General features: G+C 42.2%; 2 protein-coding genes across 2 annotated transcripts in view; one reads left to right on the top strand and one right to left on the bottom strand.

Annotated features, from left to right (window-relative positions):
- The window catches only part of SLC30A4 (solute carrier family 30 member 4), a 28,153-nt gene extending 22,129 nt beyond the window's left edge, over window positions 1-6,024 (bottom strand). The window contains exons 1-2 of the mRNA XM_044764956.2: window positions 5,663-6,024; window positions 5,039-5,532 (exon numbers count right to left, since the gene is read on the bottom strand). Of these exons, the coding sequence (XP_044620891.1) occupies window positions 5,039-5,429 (391 nt within the window). The 5' untranslated portion in view covers window positions 5,430-5,532; window positions 5,663-6,024. The remainder of the gene's footprint in view (window positions 1-5,038; window positions 5,533-5,662) is intronic.
- BLOC1S6 (biogenesis of lysosomal organelles complex 1 subunit 6) overlaps window positions 1-18,867 on the top strand; it is a 106,419-nt gene that overhangs the window by 43,576 nt on the left and 43,976 nt on the right. The gene's annotated exons all lie outside the window — the stretch shown is intronic.

Here is an 18,867-nt window from a genome sequence, read left to right as displayed (position 1 = left end):
CAATCACAATGAGAACCTCAGTCTGGCAGCCCTAGGGACAGACTGGCTGGGGTTGGAACTCTTTAAAAGCTCCATTCCCAGAGAATTGTCATTATTTGACCTGTCTGGTGGTTCCCTGGAAGAAAATACTTGCAAAGCTGTTTTTATTTGACTTGACTTGGAGCTCCACCCTGTGCAACCCCAGGAAGAGTTTGTCAAAAACAATCATAGGCAATTGTTTAACACTGCAGCTGCCTGAGGAAATAGATAACAATGTGTTCCCTGTGTTCTGAAATTTTACAATGATGTACCTTGGTGTGGATTTACTTTCACCCAACTTTCTAGGCTTTTGTTGACTCTCTTAACCTGTAAGTGTATAGCTTTCAGTTCTGGGGAAATTTCTTAAACTATGTTGTTGATGATTTCTTTCCTTCTGCTTTCTCTATTCCCTAAACTATTATTTGGAGTTTGAACTGACATACTAATTTTATTGCCTTTTTTCTCCTATTTTACATTTCTATCCTTTTGTCTAGTCTGTGAGAGATTACCTAATTCATCTTCTATCAAGTTTAAAGAAATTTTTTAATGTTTTTCTTGTTCAAAAGCTCTTTTATATACCTTGAATTTATTTTTTAAAGCAGCCTGTTTTTGTTTCATGGATAAATGATCTTCTCTTATCTCTGTGGATACCAATTATATTATTATACTATTATATCTGACTGGCTCTTAAAACCGTCTTAACTAGATCTCCTTATTTTAGCCTTCCTCTTTACTCATACTTCTAAGGATACCTGGTAGGACCAATTCTGGGCCTACTTAGGATTCTCTAGTACAGTAGTTCTCAATTGTAACCCCCAGATCAGCAGTATCTACAACTCCTTGGAACTTGTTAGAAATCCAATTCTCAGGCTGTATCCCAGACCTACTTAATTAGAAACTCTGGCCCAGAAATTTGTGTTTTAGTAAGTTCTCTAGGTGTTTCTGATCCATTCGTGTAACCTGGGTTGGTTCCTGGCGTTCCCCACTGCTTGCTTAGGAGTTGGCTTTCTCGGGTCAGTTACCGCTTATATCTGTTTCCTTTCTAGTTTTCCAAGTTTGTTGTGCTATTGTCTCCTCTCCAGTTTTCCCATCTGTGTGGAGGAAGACTATAAATATATACATACACACTATAAGTATCTACTTACAGTATAAGTACCTTATAGTAGTAAGTATAGGATAAGTATCTACTTACAGTGTGTATGTATATACATATATATATAGTGTGTATATACACAAGAATACATACATATATGAGAATATATACATATATATATCCCTTTATGGTAGGTATGTATATATGTATGTATCCCTTTATTTTAGTTTAAGAGAGGCCTCAGGAGAGAATACAATTAGATGCATGAGTTCATTTACTATCTTTACCTGGAAGTCTGTTTGCATTCACTCTTCAAGCTTTTTCATTTCCAATAAAAATGCAGTTGTCAAAGGAATCAATAACTCTGTTACTAAATCCAAAGGATGTTTTTGTTCTCATCTTATTAAACTTCTCTGCAGCCTCAACGTATTTATTTCCACTTTGAAATACTCTCTTTTCTTGGATTCTGGGATACCTGTTTGCCTTCTGCCTGACTTCTAAAGTTGGAGATCCTCAAGACTTGGGCTCTCTGGGTAAATTTTTCCCATTCCTATAGCATTACATACTGTATTTCTCTCTACCTTGACCTCTCTTTTGAACTGCAGATTCATATGTAACAGCTCACTAGACATCTTTACATGGCTATTTCACATATGTATAAGATGTCTAAAATAACCCTTGAGTCCATTCCTAAATCGTGCTATTTTTCATAAATGACGTACATTTCCATACATTCAGCTGCTTAGGTGAGAAATTTCAGAATCACCCCTGACACTGCTCTCCGCTCAACCCCCACATTCCAACCATTAACCAATATTGTCAATGTTATGTCTAGAATGTTTCTCAATCAGTATATTTTTCTCCATCCACTCTAGTCCAAGCCATAATCATTTCTTGTCTGGACCTCTGCAATAGTTTACTTGCTTCCATTCTTTTTTTTTTTTTTGGTGAGGAAGATTTGCCCTGAGCTAACATCTGTGACAATCTTCCTCTACTTTGTATGTGGGATGCCTCCACAGCATAGCTGATGAGTGGAGTAGGTCTGTGCCCGGGATCCAAAGTGGTGAACCCGGGCAGCCAAAGCAGAGCGGATGGAACCTTAACCACTCAGCTACGGGGTCAGCCTCTACTTGCTTCCATTCTTGCACCCTCCAATTCATTGTCCACATAAGAGCCAATCTTTTAAAACGTAATCTTTGAAAATGGTAAAGCCCATCATGTCACTCTCTGCTTAAAAGCCTTCACTGCTTCCCATCATATTTAGAATAAAAACTACACTCATATAATGTGGTCTGCCTGATCTGCCTTTTTCCCTCTTCCTTACTACATTCCAGCCAAACTGGCCTTCTTTTTGGTTCCTTTTAAAGAACTAAAGGTTTTAGAATCTTTGTACATGCTGTTCTCTTCACTTGGAAAACTCCTCCTCCACTTCCTTTGCTCAATAACTCCTACTATCTTTTTTTGGTTTAACTCTACCTGGTTCATAAATAAACTTAGTCTCACTGGTCACTGTGTCTTATACTACCTTGTCCTTTTTCTTCACTGCACTTAAGACCATTTGAATTTTAAATTTACTTATGTTTATTTAACATCTGTTTCCTCCATTAGATTAAATGCTTCTGATATCAGGGGTCATAATAGTTTTGTTCTCCATTGTATATCCAGAACACGTAGCACAGTGCTTGGCATATAGTAAGTACTCAAAAAATACTTGCTGAATAGAAGGGAAAAAAGAATGGACCTTGTATAAGGTCTCAAAGCAAGTTCGTGGCAAAGCCAAAATTCAAAATCAAGTTTCCTCTTTCAGATCTTTAAATTACTTCATTTTTTTATTACTCTATACTTCCTACGTAAGACGCTTTATTTTTAGGTGCTTTTGACACACTTTAATAAATGCTCTACTGTATACAGTTTAACTCTATGGAACATTCTGAATAATACTGTTAATGCCTATCCTAAGTACTAACATCTCTGTATTGTTTAACAAAAGATTTTCATATTAGAAAGGAAATACTTATTGCGGCTTTCACAAAACAACATTTACCAAGTAAGAGTCTTCAAAAATGGTAAGTCAGGACAATTGTATTTAATAATTTTTACTTAGGTGAAATAAACTCTAAATTAATTTTAAGGGGGAAAATTGTGATCGCTGTGAGTTTTACTTCAAATATTAATTATTAACTGCAAGAATCACAAAGTCTGAATGACTATCTATTCTAGCTGTGTGAATTTAGGCAAGTCATTGACTCTTAGTATGCTGAGACCATGTCTTACCTGGCCACAGCTTTACTCCCATCTTTTAATTTGTTTACAGCTTAAGCATTTAAAAGTCTGTAACACAACGAAAATTAATTCCATAAAAATTTATTGAGTGTCCACTCTGTGCCAGTCATCATTCTAGGTGCTGGAAATTCAGATTAAATTTCAGTGGAGGAAAACAGATATTAAACAAGTAAATATACAAACAAGATAATCTCAGTGCTGACGGCTTTTAAAGTTGGGGCAGGAACAGTGGAGAAGAGGGTTTACTTTAGTCAGTCAGAAAAGGTCTCTCAGAGGTATCTTTTAAGATGAGACATGAACGACAAGAAACCAGTGAAGAGATTTGGGAAAAGGCAGTCTGTGTAAAGCAGTGCTTTTCAAACTGCAGGCCCTGATCTATTTGTGGACCATGAAATCAATTAAGTGGGCTGGGACTACAACTGAAAAAATATTAGAACACATCACATGAAATGAAACTTTCAGTTATATATATATTCATACAAATGTGTATATGTGTGTACATACATACATATGCATGCACGCATGCCTTCACGAGTCACAATGCTAAGTGTTTTTCTTGCTATTGTGAGGTCAAAAAAGTTTGAAAGCCATTGAGGAAGAGGGACTAGCCAGTTTGAATACGGGCAGGAAAGAGTTTTGTGGGTTGTAGGGAGAAAGCAGGCCAGCATGGCTGAAGGGAGTTCTGGGGAGGAGTGGTGTAAAATGAGGTAGGAAATGTACGTAATCTTCCTACATCTAACCTCCAGCCAGCATCTTAGATCTAGACTGCCACCTCTGTTCCCGTCATGGTTCATCATGGAGACAACATGGGAGACTAGCTCCCTGCTTTAATGTCACTTTGTAAACTAAGAGAAGTTAGCAGTTACGCTAATGTGACTGTGAAATTAATCTCTAAACTAAGAATGTATTTTATAGTGAGAATGTTCTACTTGAATAATTAAAAAATGAAAAATAAAACCAAGGTCATAAATCCTAGGGGAGCCCTCTGGTTCCTTTCAGATACTCCCTATAATGAAAACCTTTCAGGTTAGTTGGTAGTATTTACTTTCGCAAATCTCTTGGATATAAATACAGAAACAGTATAAAAAGACCACTTAAATCAGATGTAGAGAAAAAAAATCAAGAGACTGGGAAATGTAGATGTGGCTCTTCCATTAACCACCTAAAGGTCCTCACAACTTACTTAACCTCTTTGGGCCCTCAGATTCCTTAGGCGGGAAAAAGAAGGTGGAGCAGGTGTTCAATAAGGTCCCTTCATACTGCAAAATTTTATGATTCTAAGTAATTTTAGAATCATTGACTATTTTAAACGTTGCAAAAATTAACCTGGTGTTTTATCAGATTTTTTTTAAAAAGAGGAAGTTACGTGATATACAATGATGATAATGTCCTTAACTTTACGGGAGATGACACAGTGTTTGGAGAACTAGAAGAAGAAGTCAAAGTTATCTCTGGAAGTTTATGTTAGACTTAGGTTGATCTGCACTTTGAAACCATGTGGCCTTTTCATATCATGAGATCAGTATCTTGATAAATAGCAAGCTTCCTGAAAAGAAGGTTTAAACCTCAAATCATATGTAACAAAAGCTTGACAAATACTCTCCAGGCAAGCTAAATGGAAAGTGAGTTGGCAACACAACTCACCTACAAGTTCTCCAATCATGAAAAGCAAGTAAAGAACGGCCGCAATGGTCAATCTGGTTTTCACCTTTCTCTGCTTCAGTAACTCCCTCTGTTTGCTGCAGTTGTCACAGGGGTCCACCTTCAAACTCAGCTGACTGTTGGTCAAAGGCAGGTCCTGGTCCAGCAAGGAGTCGTCGTCGGCCTGGAGGGCCGGGTGCGCCCCGTTAATAGGCCTTTCCGGGGTTTCAGAACCATCGTCGGCCACCACGACTCGAAGTTTGTTAAACCGAGAAAGCCCCTCGTTCCCCACCTCGTCCGAGAAGTCAAAGGCGCTGGTGTCATTTAAGAACAGCGGCGCATCATCCTTCCTCAGCAGAGATTTGAGGCGCTTCCACGCGCCGGATCCGGCCATGGCAGAGGCGGCGCGGAACGGCCGGCTGCAGGCGGGCTGCCGGCGGCTCCTACTTCACCGGGCCGCCAGTTCCCGGAGACACTGCCGCGCGTTCCTCCCCATCCTGGGGAACACGAAACACGTTATAAATTACAGGCGCCCCAACACTGCCCACAAGTTCCGAAGCCCCGGGCGGCGGGGGCGCAGGGCCGGCCCGGAGGCGCCCGGGCTCCGCGAGGGGGCGGCGCGTCTACCTGGGGCGCTGCCGCGGGGCCGCCGCTCATCTCCCCGCTGCCGGCCGGCTCGGCGGCCCGGCTCGCACAGCTCGGCCGGGGCAGACGGGGAGCTGGGCCGTCCTGGCGCCCGCCGCGCCAGCAGCTGCAGCCCGGCTCCCCGGATCTGACAGGTTCGGGGCCGGGCGCCCTAGGCTGCCGCCTCTCCCCGCCCTGCGCGAGGCCGCGCGCGTGCGCCGGAGCGGCCGCGGGCGAGGCGCGCGAGGGAGGGGTCGGCGCGAGGACACGCAGGCCCGCAGCGCGCGGCGGGGCGCCCGCGAGGGGCGGGGCAGGGGCGCGCCGCGACCCCCGCCTCATGCCCCGGGCCTGGCGTCGGGCCCTGTGCGCCCGCCGCTGCCCGAGGGATACTCACAGACCAAGCTGCAGTCTCCGGCGCGGCTCTGCCACTTCTCCCGGAGCCGGGTGTGCGGGGTGTGCGGGGTGTGCGGGCCAAGTGTGTAGATTGGAACGATCCCGCCCGGGGCTGGGCCTTGCTGCCGGGAGTTTGCTCCACCGAAGGAGGGCCTCGGCGATCTCGGGGTGAGATCTTGGCTGCGGATGCTCGGCAGAAAACGAATTTAGCGCTTTCTTGCTAAGGGGGAAGCCTAGCAGTTGCTGCCTCTCTGGCAGGTTGGCCAAATTTGCTGCACAGTCAGGTCGACTTGGAGAGGGCAAGGCTTATGCCCAGCAGTTGTGTGTCCTACTTTATAATTACCATTGTTTTCCAGCAAATGTGTTTTCTCTGTGTGCTCACTGCCACGTTCCTTTTGCCTCTAAGGTATTTGCAATATGCTCTAACCCCAAGCACAGAAAATCTACTAGAGGTGTCTGTTCTGGCCTTTGGTTCTGTATAACAGCAACAACCACCACAAAAAAATGAAAAAGAATTAAGTTCTCAGCAGTAGCTTCTGATTTGGATCTAAATTTTAATGGAAAAATGGAATGGCAATAAGCTTCCACCCCTTCTCCCTTGGAATCTTACGAGGTTCTTAATCCACATCCCCTGGATGGGTTTTAGGGGATTCGGGAAGCCTTAAATTTATGTGCAAAATTTTGTGGGTATATGTATTTTCTTGAGTAAGTCCCTTAGCTTTCATCATATTCTCAAATGGTTTTAAGACTCAAATAAGATTTAAAACAACAACAACCCTGTCAGAACTCATAGATCAAGCCCCTAGCTCCTACTTGGAGTTGAATTGCCTGCAACTCCTATCTATCCATTTATATAAATGTCCTATTTTGACAACAGTCTATATAGATTACCAAATTTCACGTTAAAAAACACAATAAAAAGTCGTATGAAACATCGTTTTCCTCTGAAGATGAACCTGTCACTTTAGAATCTTGCATGCCTCAGGTGCAAGAGCGCCAGCTGCCTTTGGACTCCAGGGCAGTCCGTCACTTTTGAATGCCCACCGTTTTCCTGCAGAGCTGCAGCCATGGGAGTCAGGTTAGGAAACCTAGATCAGAGATCCCATGGTTCCCAAGACCCAGAATATTCAGTAGCCAGGGCACTCAGGTCATTATGAGCTGAAGGGAGACAGCTTACTGACGGTTGCTTTCCTACCCTCAAATATTTTAATCCACCCAGTTTGGGAGAAGGTTGTTATTTTTAATTTTGGTTTGTTTTATTGCCTGAAATTCTAATGAGAGATACTAATGAATAAAGCAAAGATTTCAGGAGTGTGATTACTCTCTCTTTAGTATAAATTCTTCAAATAAGATTCCATTTAAGGAAAGGGGATAGATGTTTTTCAAGAAAAGTTGAGGCAAGAGCATGGATTGTTTTGGGTCTTCACAGGAGACTTTGTTGAGAAGTGCTGCAGTTCTGAATCCCAATTTATTTTTATTATTTTGTATCACTGGGTGCCCGGAGAGAGGGATGGGGACAATGAAAGCTACATGGTGATTTTAAGATAGGTCTACAAATTCTGTGATATGCTTCCGATCAAGAGATTCCCCCTCCTATTGAGTGTGGGCTGCTCCTAAGGAATAGCATATGGCCTATAATGAATAGAATATGACAAAAGTGATAGTGTGTGACTTACAAGACCAGGTCATAAAAGGCATTGAACTGCCTTCTTGTTGTCACTCTTGGGTCACTTGCACTGGGGAAAGCCAGAGCTACCGTGTCATGAGGAACTGAAGCAGCGCCATGGAAAGGCCCGTGTGATGAGGAGCTGAGGCCTCCTGCCAATGGCCATGTGAGTGAGCCATATTGGAAGGGGATCTCCAGCCCTAGTTAAGCCTTCAAATGACTGCAGCCGAGGTGAGTTGACCTTAACCTCTTGAGACATCCTGAGCAGAACCACTCAGCTAAGCCACTCCCAGGTGGCCCACATAGACTGTGAGGTAATGATGTTTATTGTCTTAATATGGTAAGTTTTGGCATAATTTGTTACACAGAAATAGGTAATGAATATCTCTATATCAACGTTCCTCTGTACCAGGAAAGACACTTTTCTTATTCTTTTATCACATGAGCCTAGGCTTGCCCTTGGGCTAATGGCATGATTTCTATCATTGAGCTTTAAAATGGGCTAAATAGACTTCTGTGAATAGTCTTGGAATGTAACCACCATTTGCAACCTTATTTCTATGTATTCAGAGTTTATAACAATAGACAAATGAACTTGTGAAACAATCCATTTATAATCTGGGTGCTTCCTACAGTTCTGCTAGCTGTTGCTCAGTATGCCATTCTTTTATAAGAGACTTCATACTTCTTTCCAGTATGAAGAACTTTTTTTGCATGGGCAACTTACCAACCATTTAGTCCGTCTCTTAACCGGGTAGCCCATAACACACAGATTGTTTAGGTAATAGCAGAGGCCTGTCAGTTCAATTGCAAAACACATACGTTGGGGCAGTTAACTGGAATAGACACAAAATTTCTTATGTCAAAACCTATTTTCTGGCCCAGATATCTCGTGGAACAAATGACAACACTAAAAATAATACTGCAGCTAACATTTATCTAAGGCTTGTTGAAGAACCAGCACTATGTAGGGGACCTGACTTTTATGAGCTCGTTTAATCTTTACAACATCACTGTGAAGAAGGTAGCGATTCCAAGCGTGGGTCTTAGAGGAAGACTGCTTGTTTTGAATTCTGTTTTTGTTTACAGTCATATAATCTCTGGCAAACTATTTAACCTCTTTGTGCTTTAATTTTCTTACCTATAAAATGGGGATGATAATAGTCACCACTTCACAGGGTTGTGCTAAGGATTAAATGAGATAATGCATGTAATGCATGTAAAAGTAGCATAGATAGTTCCTAGCACATAGTATGTGCTCAATCAATGCTAGCTATTATTAATTTTAAAGATTATAATTAATTTTTAAGTAGATGAAGACATGGGGTCTCAGGGAGGGTAACTGACTTGGCCAGGGTCATGCAGCCAGCAAAGAGAGCAGGAACTCTGTTCCAGAGCAATTTGATTTCAGAGGTCCAGCTCTTAACCATTACTCTACACTGTCCCCCTTCCTTTCTTTCTGCACACAAATGGAATGATTTGCACAAAAGCATGTAGACTCCTTGAGGTGGGCGAGGGAAGACCCCTGTTTCATATATCAAAGATTTGTCAGCACCTTAGGACCTCAGCATCAGCCTGTGAAATCTTGCTTGGAAATGGAGGGGAGAAAGTGGGAAAGTTTTTTTAAATCAAAATGTGGGAAAAGGTGCCACTCAGCTGACAGATTCAAGTGCTGCATATTCCTCATCCTGAGAACTCCTTTCTCCATTGGAGTATGTGGTTTAGGAGGTTCCCGTAGGATATTTTTGGAATGTTTTCCCTTATTTTTTCACGAAGGGATGAAAGCTGTTGGATGTGGATAGACGAGGGTTAGTCATGTGATACACGACTCTGGTGAATCACTTCTTCCTTCCATGGATTACTCTGCTGGCAGAGAGGCTGGAGATTCAGTTTAACCCTCCTCCAGAGGAGGAGAAGAAAGACCCGAAATGGATAAGAGAATTGCCTAAGGAGCCCATCTGCTCTGTTGGGAAAAACAAACTGTGAACTGAAACCTGCACTCAATTAAGTATGTTGTTTTCACATCTCTATATTTGTCTTCCCTTCCTTTTTTTTTTTTTCTTGAGGAAGATTAGCCCTGAGCTAACTACTGCCAATCTTCCTCTTTTTTTTTTTTTTTTTGCTGCGGAAGACTGGCCCTGAGCTAACATCCCTGCCCATCTTCCTCTGTTTTACATGTGGGACGCCTACCACGGCATGGCTTTTGCCAAGCGGTGCCATGTCCGCACTCGGGATCCGAACCGGCGAACCCCAGGCTGAGGCAAAGCGGAACATGCAAACTTAACCATTGCACCACTGGGCTGGCCCCTTCCCTTCCTTTTTAAAATAAACGTTCCTGTAGATTTCTCTAACCATGTCTGGCTGAAATGCAAGGGAGTAGGAGGTCCCAGATGGGACAGGGTTTAAGGAATAAGTGCTCCAGCGCTGGAGTCTGGAGGTGGTGGCTGGGCTGGGGGAGCTTGAGGGTGAGGGTGGAAGGCCAACTTTGGAAGTGCTTTGGGAAGGCTTCATTTAGACGAGAGCACACATGAGAACTTGGGGAACCCGCTTCAGCTTCTAATTTTGCCATCCATTCATTGTGATCCCCAGCAGCTTTACTATTGTGGAGCTCATTTTCTTGTCTGTAATCGGTGGGAAATAATATATGTCCTACCTATTTTGTACCCAATGAGACTTTTGTATGTGAAAATATTCCCTTAACTAGTCTACTAGGGAGAACTATTAAAGACCATGCCATCTGAACCAAATGCAAAGCAAGGGTGGGCAAATGCTGGCGGTCAAGAATCCTCCTCTTGTATCTGTCCCTTCTTAGGACTGCTGAACTCCAGTCCCTGCTTTAGTAATGAGATGTTCTGACTCACTTAGACCTCGAGATCACCACCACACACATTACTATTACGATTACTTCACTTCTATCCTAAGCTGTCTTTCTGTCCATAGCACCTAATGTTGTACTCATAGCAGGAGCCCTATAAATATGTGTGGATTAATATACGAAAATATTTTAATCATAAACAGTTCACCCATAACTTTGAATTCCCCTCTAATAAACATCTCTATTTCTTTAAGGCGGTGTGTAAAGTCATTTCTAAGAAATTCTTAGTGATGAGATCAATTTGTCTCATAATGAATGGAGATTATTAATACACTAATAGTTTATGTTTATACTAGACTTATTTCAAAGAACATTATAACATTTATGAATTAAGTCAGGACAAGAGAGGCAACTGCAGACAAAGTGACTCTTTTGTGGCCTCTAACAAGATGGCTTTAAACAATGAAGGCCATTGTGTAAGAACTCCCTCCTGGGATTAGTGTGAGGATTAATTAGATTAAAATCTGCAAAGTTCTTTGAGTTTTTCTGAGAATTCCTTTATAAATAAAGATGGGGTTAATTTTTTTTTAAGGTGTCTTTATATTCATCCTTCCAGGACCAAATGTAACAAGTTCACCTGCTGTTTAACTCTATGCCCTGCCACAAAAAAAACCCAAGACTAGGCCAACCTGAATTACCTTTAATGGTTTTACACTAAATACCGGAGCACACATGACTGAGCAGAATTTAGTACCCTAATCACAGAGATCTTAGTGTATGATTTACTCGACACAATAATGCCTCATAATCACTATTCCACATGGTAATTAGATATAAATTACTGCAGTTATTACAGCTGTTTTATACCAACCAACAAAGTTTTACTCTGCTCTTTATTATCTATATTTTAATAACTCACATTCTGCTTACTTGAAAATAGGGTTTAAAGTAACCTTCCTTTTAGCAGTTCTTATCTCCAAACATTGTAAATGTTGAAAGTTTTTCCTGCTACCAGGTACTGTTTAATCCTCATTAATAATTCTGAACATAATTCTATATGCTCAGGAACACATACAGGATCTAGATAAAAGAGAAATCTTTGATCCAACTCTCTAACAACAGCTGAGTTTCTTTAGGAACCCCTTGTCCTCATCACCTGGTCTCCTCTGATCCTAACCCTGTCCCCATGGGCCCACCCATCCCATGCTGTGTTCTCCCCTGACCCAGAAGGAGCCAAGCTGAATATTCTGAGCGGTGGACTTCACGCAGCAGAAACTCTGGAGCAGGCCCCGGTGAGGTCTGGGGAACAGTAGGATAAGAGGCCCATTGTAAATGAGGAACCTGTCTGTCAGGTAACCAACTGTCCTGGTTTGCTTGGAACAGAGGGAGTTCTCAGGACATGGGATTTTCAGTTTACTAGGAGGAGTTTACCTCGCAGCAAAAATAGATTCTGGAAGCCTGATATTGGCTGAGTCTTTGCTGGGCAGGGAGAGAATCTTATCTGGGAAAGACACCTTGTTCCTTTTGAGCCCTGCAACACATTGGGCTGGGTGTTCTCAGGGAATTCTCTGGACTTGACTTCTGTTACATTGAAATAGAAAAGGTCAGAGGTGTCCAAGACGGAGGCCAGCCATACCCAGGTAGGGTCCCCAAAGCACCATGACCCAAGGTGCCAAGGTTTCAGGTCAGTTCTGTCACTTTGCAGGTGTGGAAACTACACCTGAGGATCCGGCTGGGGAAATCAGTGTATGCTAAACAACTGCCCTGAGGGACTGAGCAAATTACTGAGTGGTTGATGCTGTAATTATCCTTGGGAATTCGCCTTTCCTGTTGCCCTAGATGGCCCCTTGACAGGACCAGCGATATTGAGAAACCAAGTTAGCTTAGCTGGAGCAAAGGTGACTGGGAGATTGAAATTACATTATTTCTGGGCCTCACAGCATCTTCTGCCCTCTTGTGCTCCTGTTTCTCTACTGGAGTGCTCTTCCTCATCAGCATCTGGCTGACACCTGTTCAGCCTTCAAACCCTGTAGATTCTACCCCATCTCCCTTCTCCCCTCCTTTCTTCTTCCTGTTTCCTCCTCCTTCCCTCTCTCTTTCTTCCTCTTCTTTTCTCCCTCCCTCCTTTCCTTCCTTCCTTCTGAAGGAGAGCAGAGTATGCCACCCCAAAATATACCACTTTGGCATATTGATTATTTTAAATTAAAGTTAATTGAGAAACAGCCAGTACAAGATGGATACTCTGACCCTCCTTTGTCTCCCTGAAAGCCAGAAATAAGTCTCCCATGTGAAGATATCTTCCCTATGACAGGAGGGGAGAAGGACCCTTATCACCGGAGACGGGGCATTCAAGGCCAAGAAGTCTGTATAAACAAACCTTGTTACTTCCTCATTAATTTACTACCCCAAGCCCAAACTTCTTTGTCTTATCAATTCTTCACAAATTTATTGTTTCTTTAAGGTATAAAAGCTACCTGCTTTGGTCACTGCTTTGAGTCTCATATCTTTGGGGCTCTTACACATATGAAATTAAATGTTTTTCTCCTGTTAATCTGTCTTATGTCAATTTAATTATTAATTTAATTATTCCTTGCCAAGGAACCCAGAAGGGAAGAAGGGAAAAGTTTCACTCCCCTCCCCTCTCCTTTCTTCCTTCTTTCTTTTCTTCAACAAATATTATTTGAATGCTTATCATATGCCAGTCAACTAGGCACGGGAGCTATAGTGTTGAATAAGACAAAGTCTGGGTGATATCCCATCTCCCAATAGTCCTGTATACACATCACAAATTCTAAATCTTTATCACTAATTTTCCCCTAGATTACATGAGGGCTGTTGATATCTGTATCGATACATAATTTTTAAGTGAAAGTGCAAAATAATATAGCCTTTCTTCTCAGCTGAATTTTAGTCTAGTCTTCCTGAAATCATTCCCCAGGCCCCTATCAGGTGAAGTCTGCAGAGAACCAACTCCATCCAGTGTGTACTGATTTTTATAGTCTAGGGCAGGAAATTCACTTAATATTACTCTCACTGCCTTTAGTCCTCCCAGTTGTGCTTAGGACTGAGTTGTGATCTCACAGCTCAGAGCCCTATCTTCATTTTATAAACAATTTGGGTATTTTCATCCCAAAGTGTATTACTTTGCACTTTCTCCTACTAAGACTCATTTGTCAGTTGTCTGACCACATGGTGAGCTATCTAGGCTCTTCTGACTAGCCCCAGGATTGGCAAGCTTTTTCTATAAAGGGCCAGGTAATAAATAATTTCAGCTTTGCAGTCAGACCCCAGTGTCAGTCACAGTTACTTAACCCTGCCATTGTGTTGTGATGGCAGCCATAGACAATAGTAAATGAACAAGTATTGCTGTGTTCCCATAACACATGACTTATGGACACTGAAATGTGAATTCCATATAATTTTCATGTGTCACAAAATATCAGTCTCCTTTGGACTTTTTTTTCCAACCATTTAAAAATGTAAAAACTATTCTTAGCTCACTGGCTGCATAATATAGTCACAGGCTGAATTTGGCTTGTGGGCTGTAGTTTGCTGACCCTGATCTAGACCCATCACTGGTTGAAAGTGTTGTTAGAGATTTTACTGTCTACTCCCTCCTCCAGGTCATTTACACACGTCCCAGTAAGCCTCTTCCTAGCACAGATGCTTGAGGCTCTTTACTTGGTTCCATTAATCCCCACTTCCCAACGTACTATTAAGGCAGCAACATTTAAACAGCCTAACTGTCCTCATATAGCTGGAGTGTAGCTGGGGTCCCAGAACCCATCACAATGCTCTTCTTGTGGCTGCCCAAGCCTCCCAGTGGCTCCTGTTAAAATACCTTGGACTTTTCAGAATGGAAATCTGACCATGTCTCCACCCTCTTCCGCATCCTCAGCTCAGCTACTCTGAGCTGTAGCCGCTCTGAACTTGCATTGTTTGGGGCTCTGACCACAGCCATTGTCCGAGAATGGAATCACTCTGCTCCTGTGATCTGAGCCAATTAATCACAACGAGTTAGCGATGGAGAAAGGAACTTTAATTAGATTAGCTGGCCAATTGGAAGACGGGTGACTAATGTCTCAAAATCCTGTCTTCAAGGATTACAGAATCTTAAGGAAGTTATATAGGGAAAATGGGCGGTAAGGAGGGGGTTTCCTTCAGGCATGACAGACTCCAGAGTCTTTTATTGTTCCATTCTTCTGTCAGCTGTGATGGATACCTTATAGGTGTGTTTCCCGCCTGTAGTCAGCCTGTTCCTGGAGAGAAAGTTATAGAACAATGTTTTAATTTATCAAGCTGTCGGGGATTAGTACACACATCATAAGTTAGGAGAGCATGTGAATTTTTTAGAGTACGTGCAGAGCAGCGAGTAGTCACACAGAGGAGGGGCTGGGGCCATTTAGCAAAACAAGATGGCCTCACTTTTGTTCACTTAAAATTGTAGGGCTGTTGCCTTATTTGAAATGCTTTTCTTCACTCCTTTTCCTTCACACATGGCTTGCCCTAGTCACCTAGATTAATGGTAGTCCCCTTCCCCACTTCCTATCATTGATGTCAATTCCATGGTTGCCTGACGCCTAAGTACCACTTGGCCAGATTCCCCAAGTACACAGGACTCCACCTTCCTGTTTCCTCTCTGAGAAATCCAAAATTAGATACGTGATGACCACGCCCTTCATGGATCTGCTGCCTTCCCAGGAGCTGTCACTTGGGCCCTCGAGTGCCCTCCCCTGACTGGAATCAATAGGCTCCACCCATTGTTTTTGTTTCTGAGCTAGTTCCTTATTGCCTCACAAAACATCCCAATCTCCTGCAACTTTTATGTCAGCCTCTCCTTTGGAAATTTGTCCAAAGTTTTCTTAACGTCTCAAGGTAGATAAGATTAAGTAGCTCCCTTTTATCTACATGCTATTTACTTCCTCTAAAATTAAATAAATTAATTTGTCAAGTTTTCTCCTTAAAGATTCCATCTTGCTATCCTTCTCTGAAGTAAATCTTAAGTGTTTAGCCTATTTCACAAATAAACCATAACTTCCCAGGTTCCCTCCAGGGATTTCTTAATGATTATAAATAACATTATGTAATAAAAATTATAATATTTTGTGCCCAGTATGTGTCAAGCACTGTGCTAGGAACTTTACATACGTTATTTAATTTAATTCTTATAACAACCCCGCATAGTAGACAGTATTATCCCCATTTGTACGTGGGACAAATGAAATTTTTAAAATAATTTGTTCAAAGTCACACAATTAGAAAACGGTAGAGTCAAGATTTGCATTCAGGTTTCTCTCAGGTAAGTGCTCATCATCTTTCCACTCTGACATTTTCCTCCCTTCTTATGCTTGGTGGTTGGTGATGGTGGTGGAGGGCAGGTATCTGTGTCCCATTCTCACTTTTCTAATCTCCTGGGTGAGCAGCTAGTTGTTAGGACTGGCTACCCATTTTGGCGAATGGCCCCTCAAGGTCATAATAGAGTTGCATCAGAACTCAGGTAGGTCTTAAAGTATTATCCTTTCATTTAAACCACTTATCATCCATCCATCCATCCAACCAATATTTCTTAATAGGATGTCTTAGCCCGTTTGGACTGCTATAACAAAATGCCATAGACTGGGTGGCATGTAAACAACAGAAATTTATTTCTCACAGTTATGATTGTGTTCTGGTGGAGATTCTCCTCCTGGTGCATAGCTGTCACCTTTTCACTGTGTCCTCACATGGTGGAATGAGTCTCCTTTATAAGAGCACTAATTCCACTCATGAGGGCTCCACCCTCATGATCTAATTACCTCCCAAAGCCCCCACCTCCTAACACTATCACATTGGGCATTAGGATTCCAACATGTGGATTTTGGAGGGACACAAACATTCAGACTATAGCAGAGGTTGTATACCAGACACTGTGCTACATGCTGTACATGACTTAGGCCAAAGAAATGTGTCCCTAGTTTTAAAAATTAGGACATCGGGGAGTTAGGTTTGGGGAAAGGGTGTGGAGGTAGAGAAGATGGAAAGAAAGGAAGAGAAAGAGGACTTCCTGTGAAGTCAGTGCCCTGGCCCCGTGGGTTGGGTGGAGACAACTGAGTATGATGGGGAAGATTAATGAGATTCTTACACACCAAGATGGAAGTGGAACCAGCAAAATTTTGTCCTGGCATGAAATACTACCTCTGTTGGTGGTGCCTTATGGTTTTCAGTTCCCTTCCCAACAAGCCGGTACTTTCCTAGGTCTCTGCTGTTCTCATTTACTATTTTCCAAGCAAACATAGATGTTACTTTTGCGTTTTGTGTTCTCTCTATAGATAGCATCCCTACCTATCTGGATAGCCTACCAGAATTGCTACAGTGACCGACTATTTTACTGTGCAGAAGGGGTTTACTTCATTTTGCCCTTAGTTTTGTGTGTGTGTATTTGTGTGAGCACAATGATGCGTTCATGTGTACACAAGTGTGTGTAGATTTGTGCATGTGAGAAGTGAGGAGACCTGGATTGTTGTAGTTCAATCATTAAAGTCATGTTCAGACAGAGGGATCTTAGTGACCAGAAGAGTCGTCCCAGTGGCATTTACCTTAGTGAGTTCGCTGTGCATCAGAGTCAGAAAGTTGATTTTGTGGGCTCCCTGAGAATGCATTCACCTCCCATTAACCTGGCTCACAGAGACTAATAAATGCAAAGCAGAATATTGTGGGTATGTAAGAAAGTGTCCATGTGTTTTAGAGATCCGTACTGATGTAAGTGGGGATGAAGTGACTTGGGTCTAGAATTTGCTTTAAAATATTTTAACTTTTAAAAGTGCAAGAAAGGGAAGCAAGTGTGGGAAAATCTTGATAATGATTGATCTGGTCAATGGGTATTTTATACTATTCATCATATATTATGTATGTTATATATATTCATTATACTATTTTCTCTACTTCCGTGTGTTTGAAGTTTTTCTTAATATAAAATTTAAAAATATAAAGGAAATGACAATAATTTACAGAGAGAAGTAAAATAGGTTACCTGGATGTTCACGTTACCTGAACAAGAAATACAACATGGAAAGCTAATTTTTGCTTGGTACACCTGGAATCCAAGCAAGGGGAGTTATAGGGAGTTATAGCAATAGGGAGTTACAGCAATAGGATCCAAGCTAATAATGGCTCCATGCTCTGAGGTCATTTTCACCAAGGAGATCCACCCCTGTTGGGTCCTGGCAGGGCTCCCATCCCTTAGACTTGCTTGAAAAGACATTGCTTTCTCTGCGCTGCCCTAAGCTGGATAGAAGCTCCATCTTCTACCTTCTTGTCCAGTACTCTTGTAGGACTCTGTCTACATCAAGAGCATCACCTCACCACTATATTGCTATAATTACTATCATTTTTGTAACATGCCAATGTGTACCACAAAAGATTACTGCCCTATTAACCATACAAAGTGACTGAACCATCTGTTTCTGTTTCCACAACTTTCTGCAAAAACAATTGATTTGATCTTTGCTTACAAAATTACAACTACAATACAATTCCCTCTCCCTAAGAATACTCCCAGAGCATCTTTGAGCGCCCCTGAATTCTTTTTTTTTTTTTTAAAGATTTTATTTTTCCTTTTTCTCCCCAGAGCGCCCTGGTACATAGTTGTATATTTTTACTTGTGGGTCCTTCTAGCTGTGGCATGTGGGATGTCGCTTCAGCATGGCTTGATGAGTGGTGCGATGTCCACACCCAGGATCCAAACTGGTGAAACCCTGGGCCATCAAAGCAGAGTGCACAAACTTAACCACTTGGCCACGGGGCCGGCCCCCGCCCCTAAATTCTTTATTTACTCATTTATGGCTTCCTACTTTACTCCAATAGATAATGATTCCCTCCTTTGCATTTAACTTTTTCTAGAATAACCTTAGGGATGGCTTATTCTCTCATTTCAAATCTTGAGGGGCAGTCACAGTTGTTCCCTCCCCATCTCAACCATGTCTCAGATAGAGCTGTCCATTATCCAGCACAAAGCACAGTTAAAGCCTATCCAGCCCCAAAACACCAGGAACAAACCTCTAGTCTGACGAAACCAGACTTACTGGCTCACAGCGAGGGGGTGCGCTCCAGAACTGTGAAGTGCCGTCCTTGACAAGAAAGTTCTAGCTGCTGTATTCTTATGGAAATGTTTAGATTAATTACAGAACCAACTTTCCTCATGAGTCTACGAGTGAGCTAGCGCAAGAAAGATCATTTTTAGAGAATGAAAGCTGAATTCAAGAGAGCAGAGTGAGGGCTCCAGAGGCTTCTGGGTCTGAGCTCTCCCATGTGACTCTTGTACCCTGGGACTGTGGTAGTAACCCATGGCAATGATAT

The sequence above is a fragment of the Equus asinus genome, chromosome 2, assembly GCF_041296235.1.
Source record: "Equus asinus isolate D_3611 breed Donkey chromosome 2, EquAss-T2T_v2, whole genome shotgun sequence".
Lineage (NCBI taxonomy): Eukaryota > Metazoa > Chordata > Mammalia > Perissodactyla > Equidae > Equus > Equus asinus.
The sequence above is the reverse complement of the archived record's forward strand: the minus strand, read 5'-3'. Positions and strand labels throughout refer to the sequence as shown.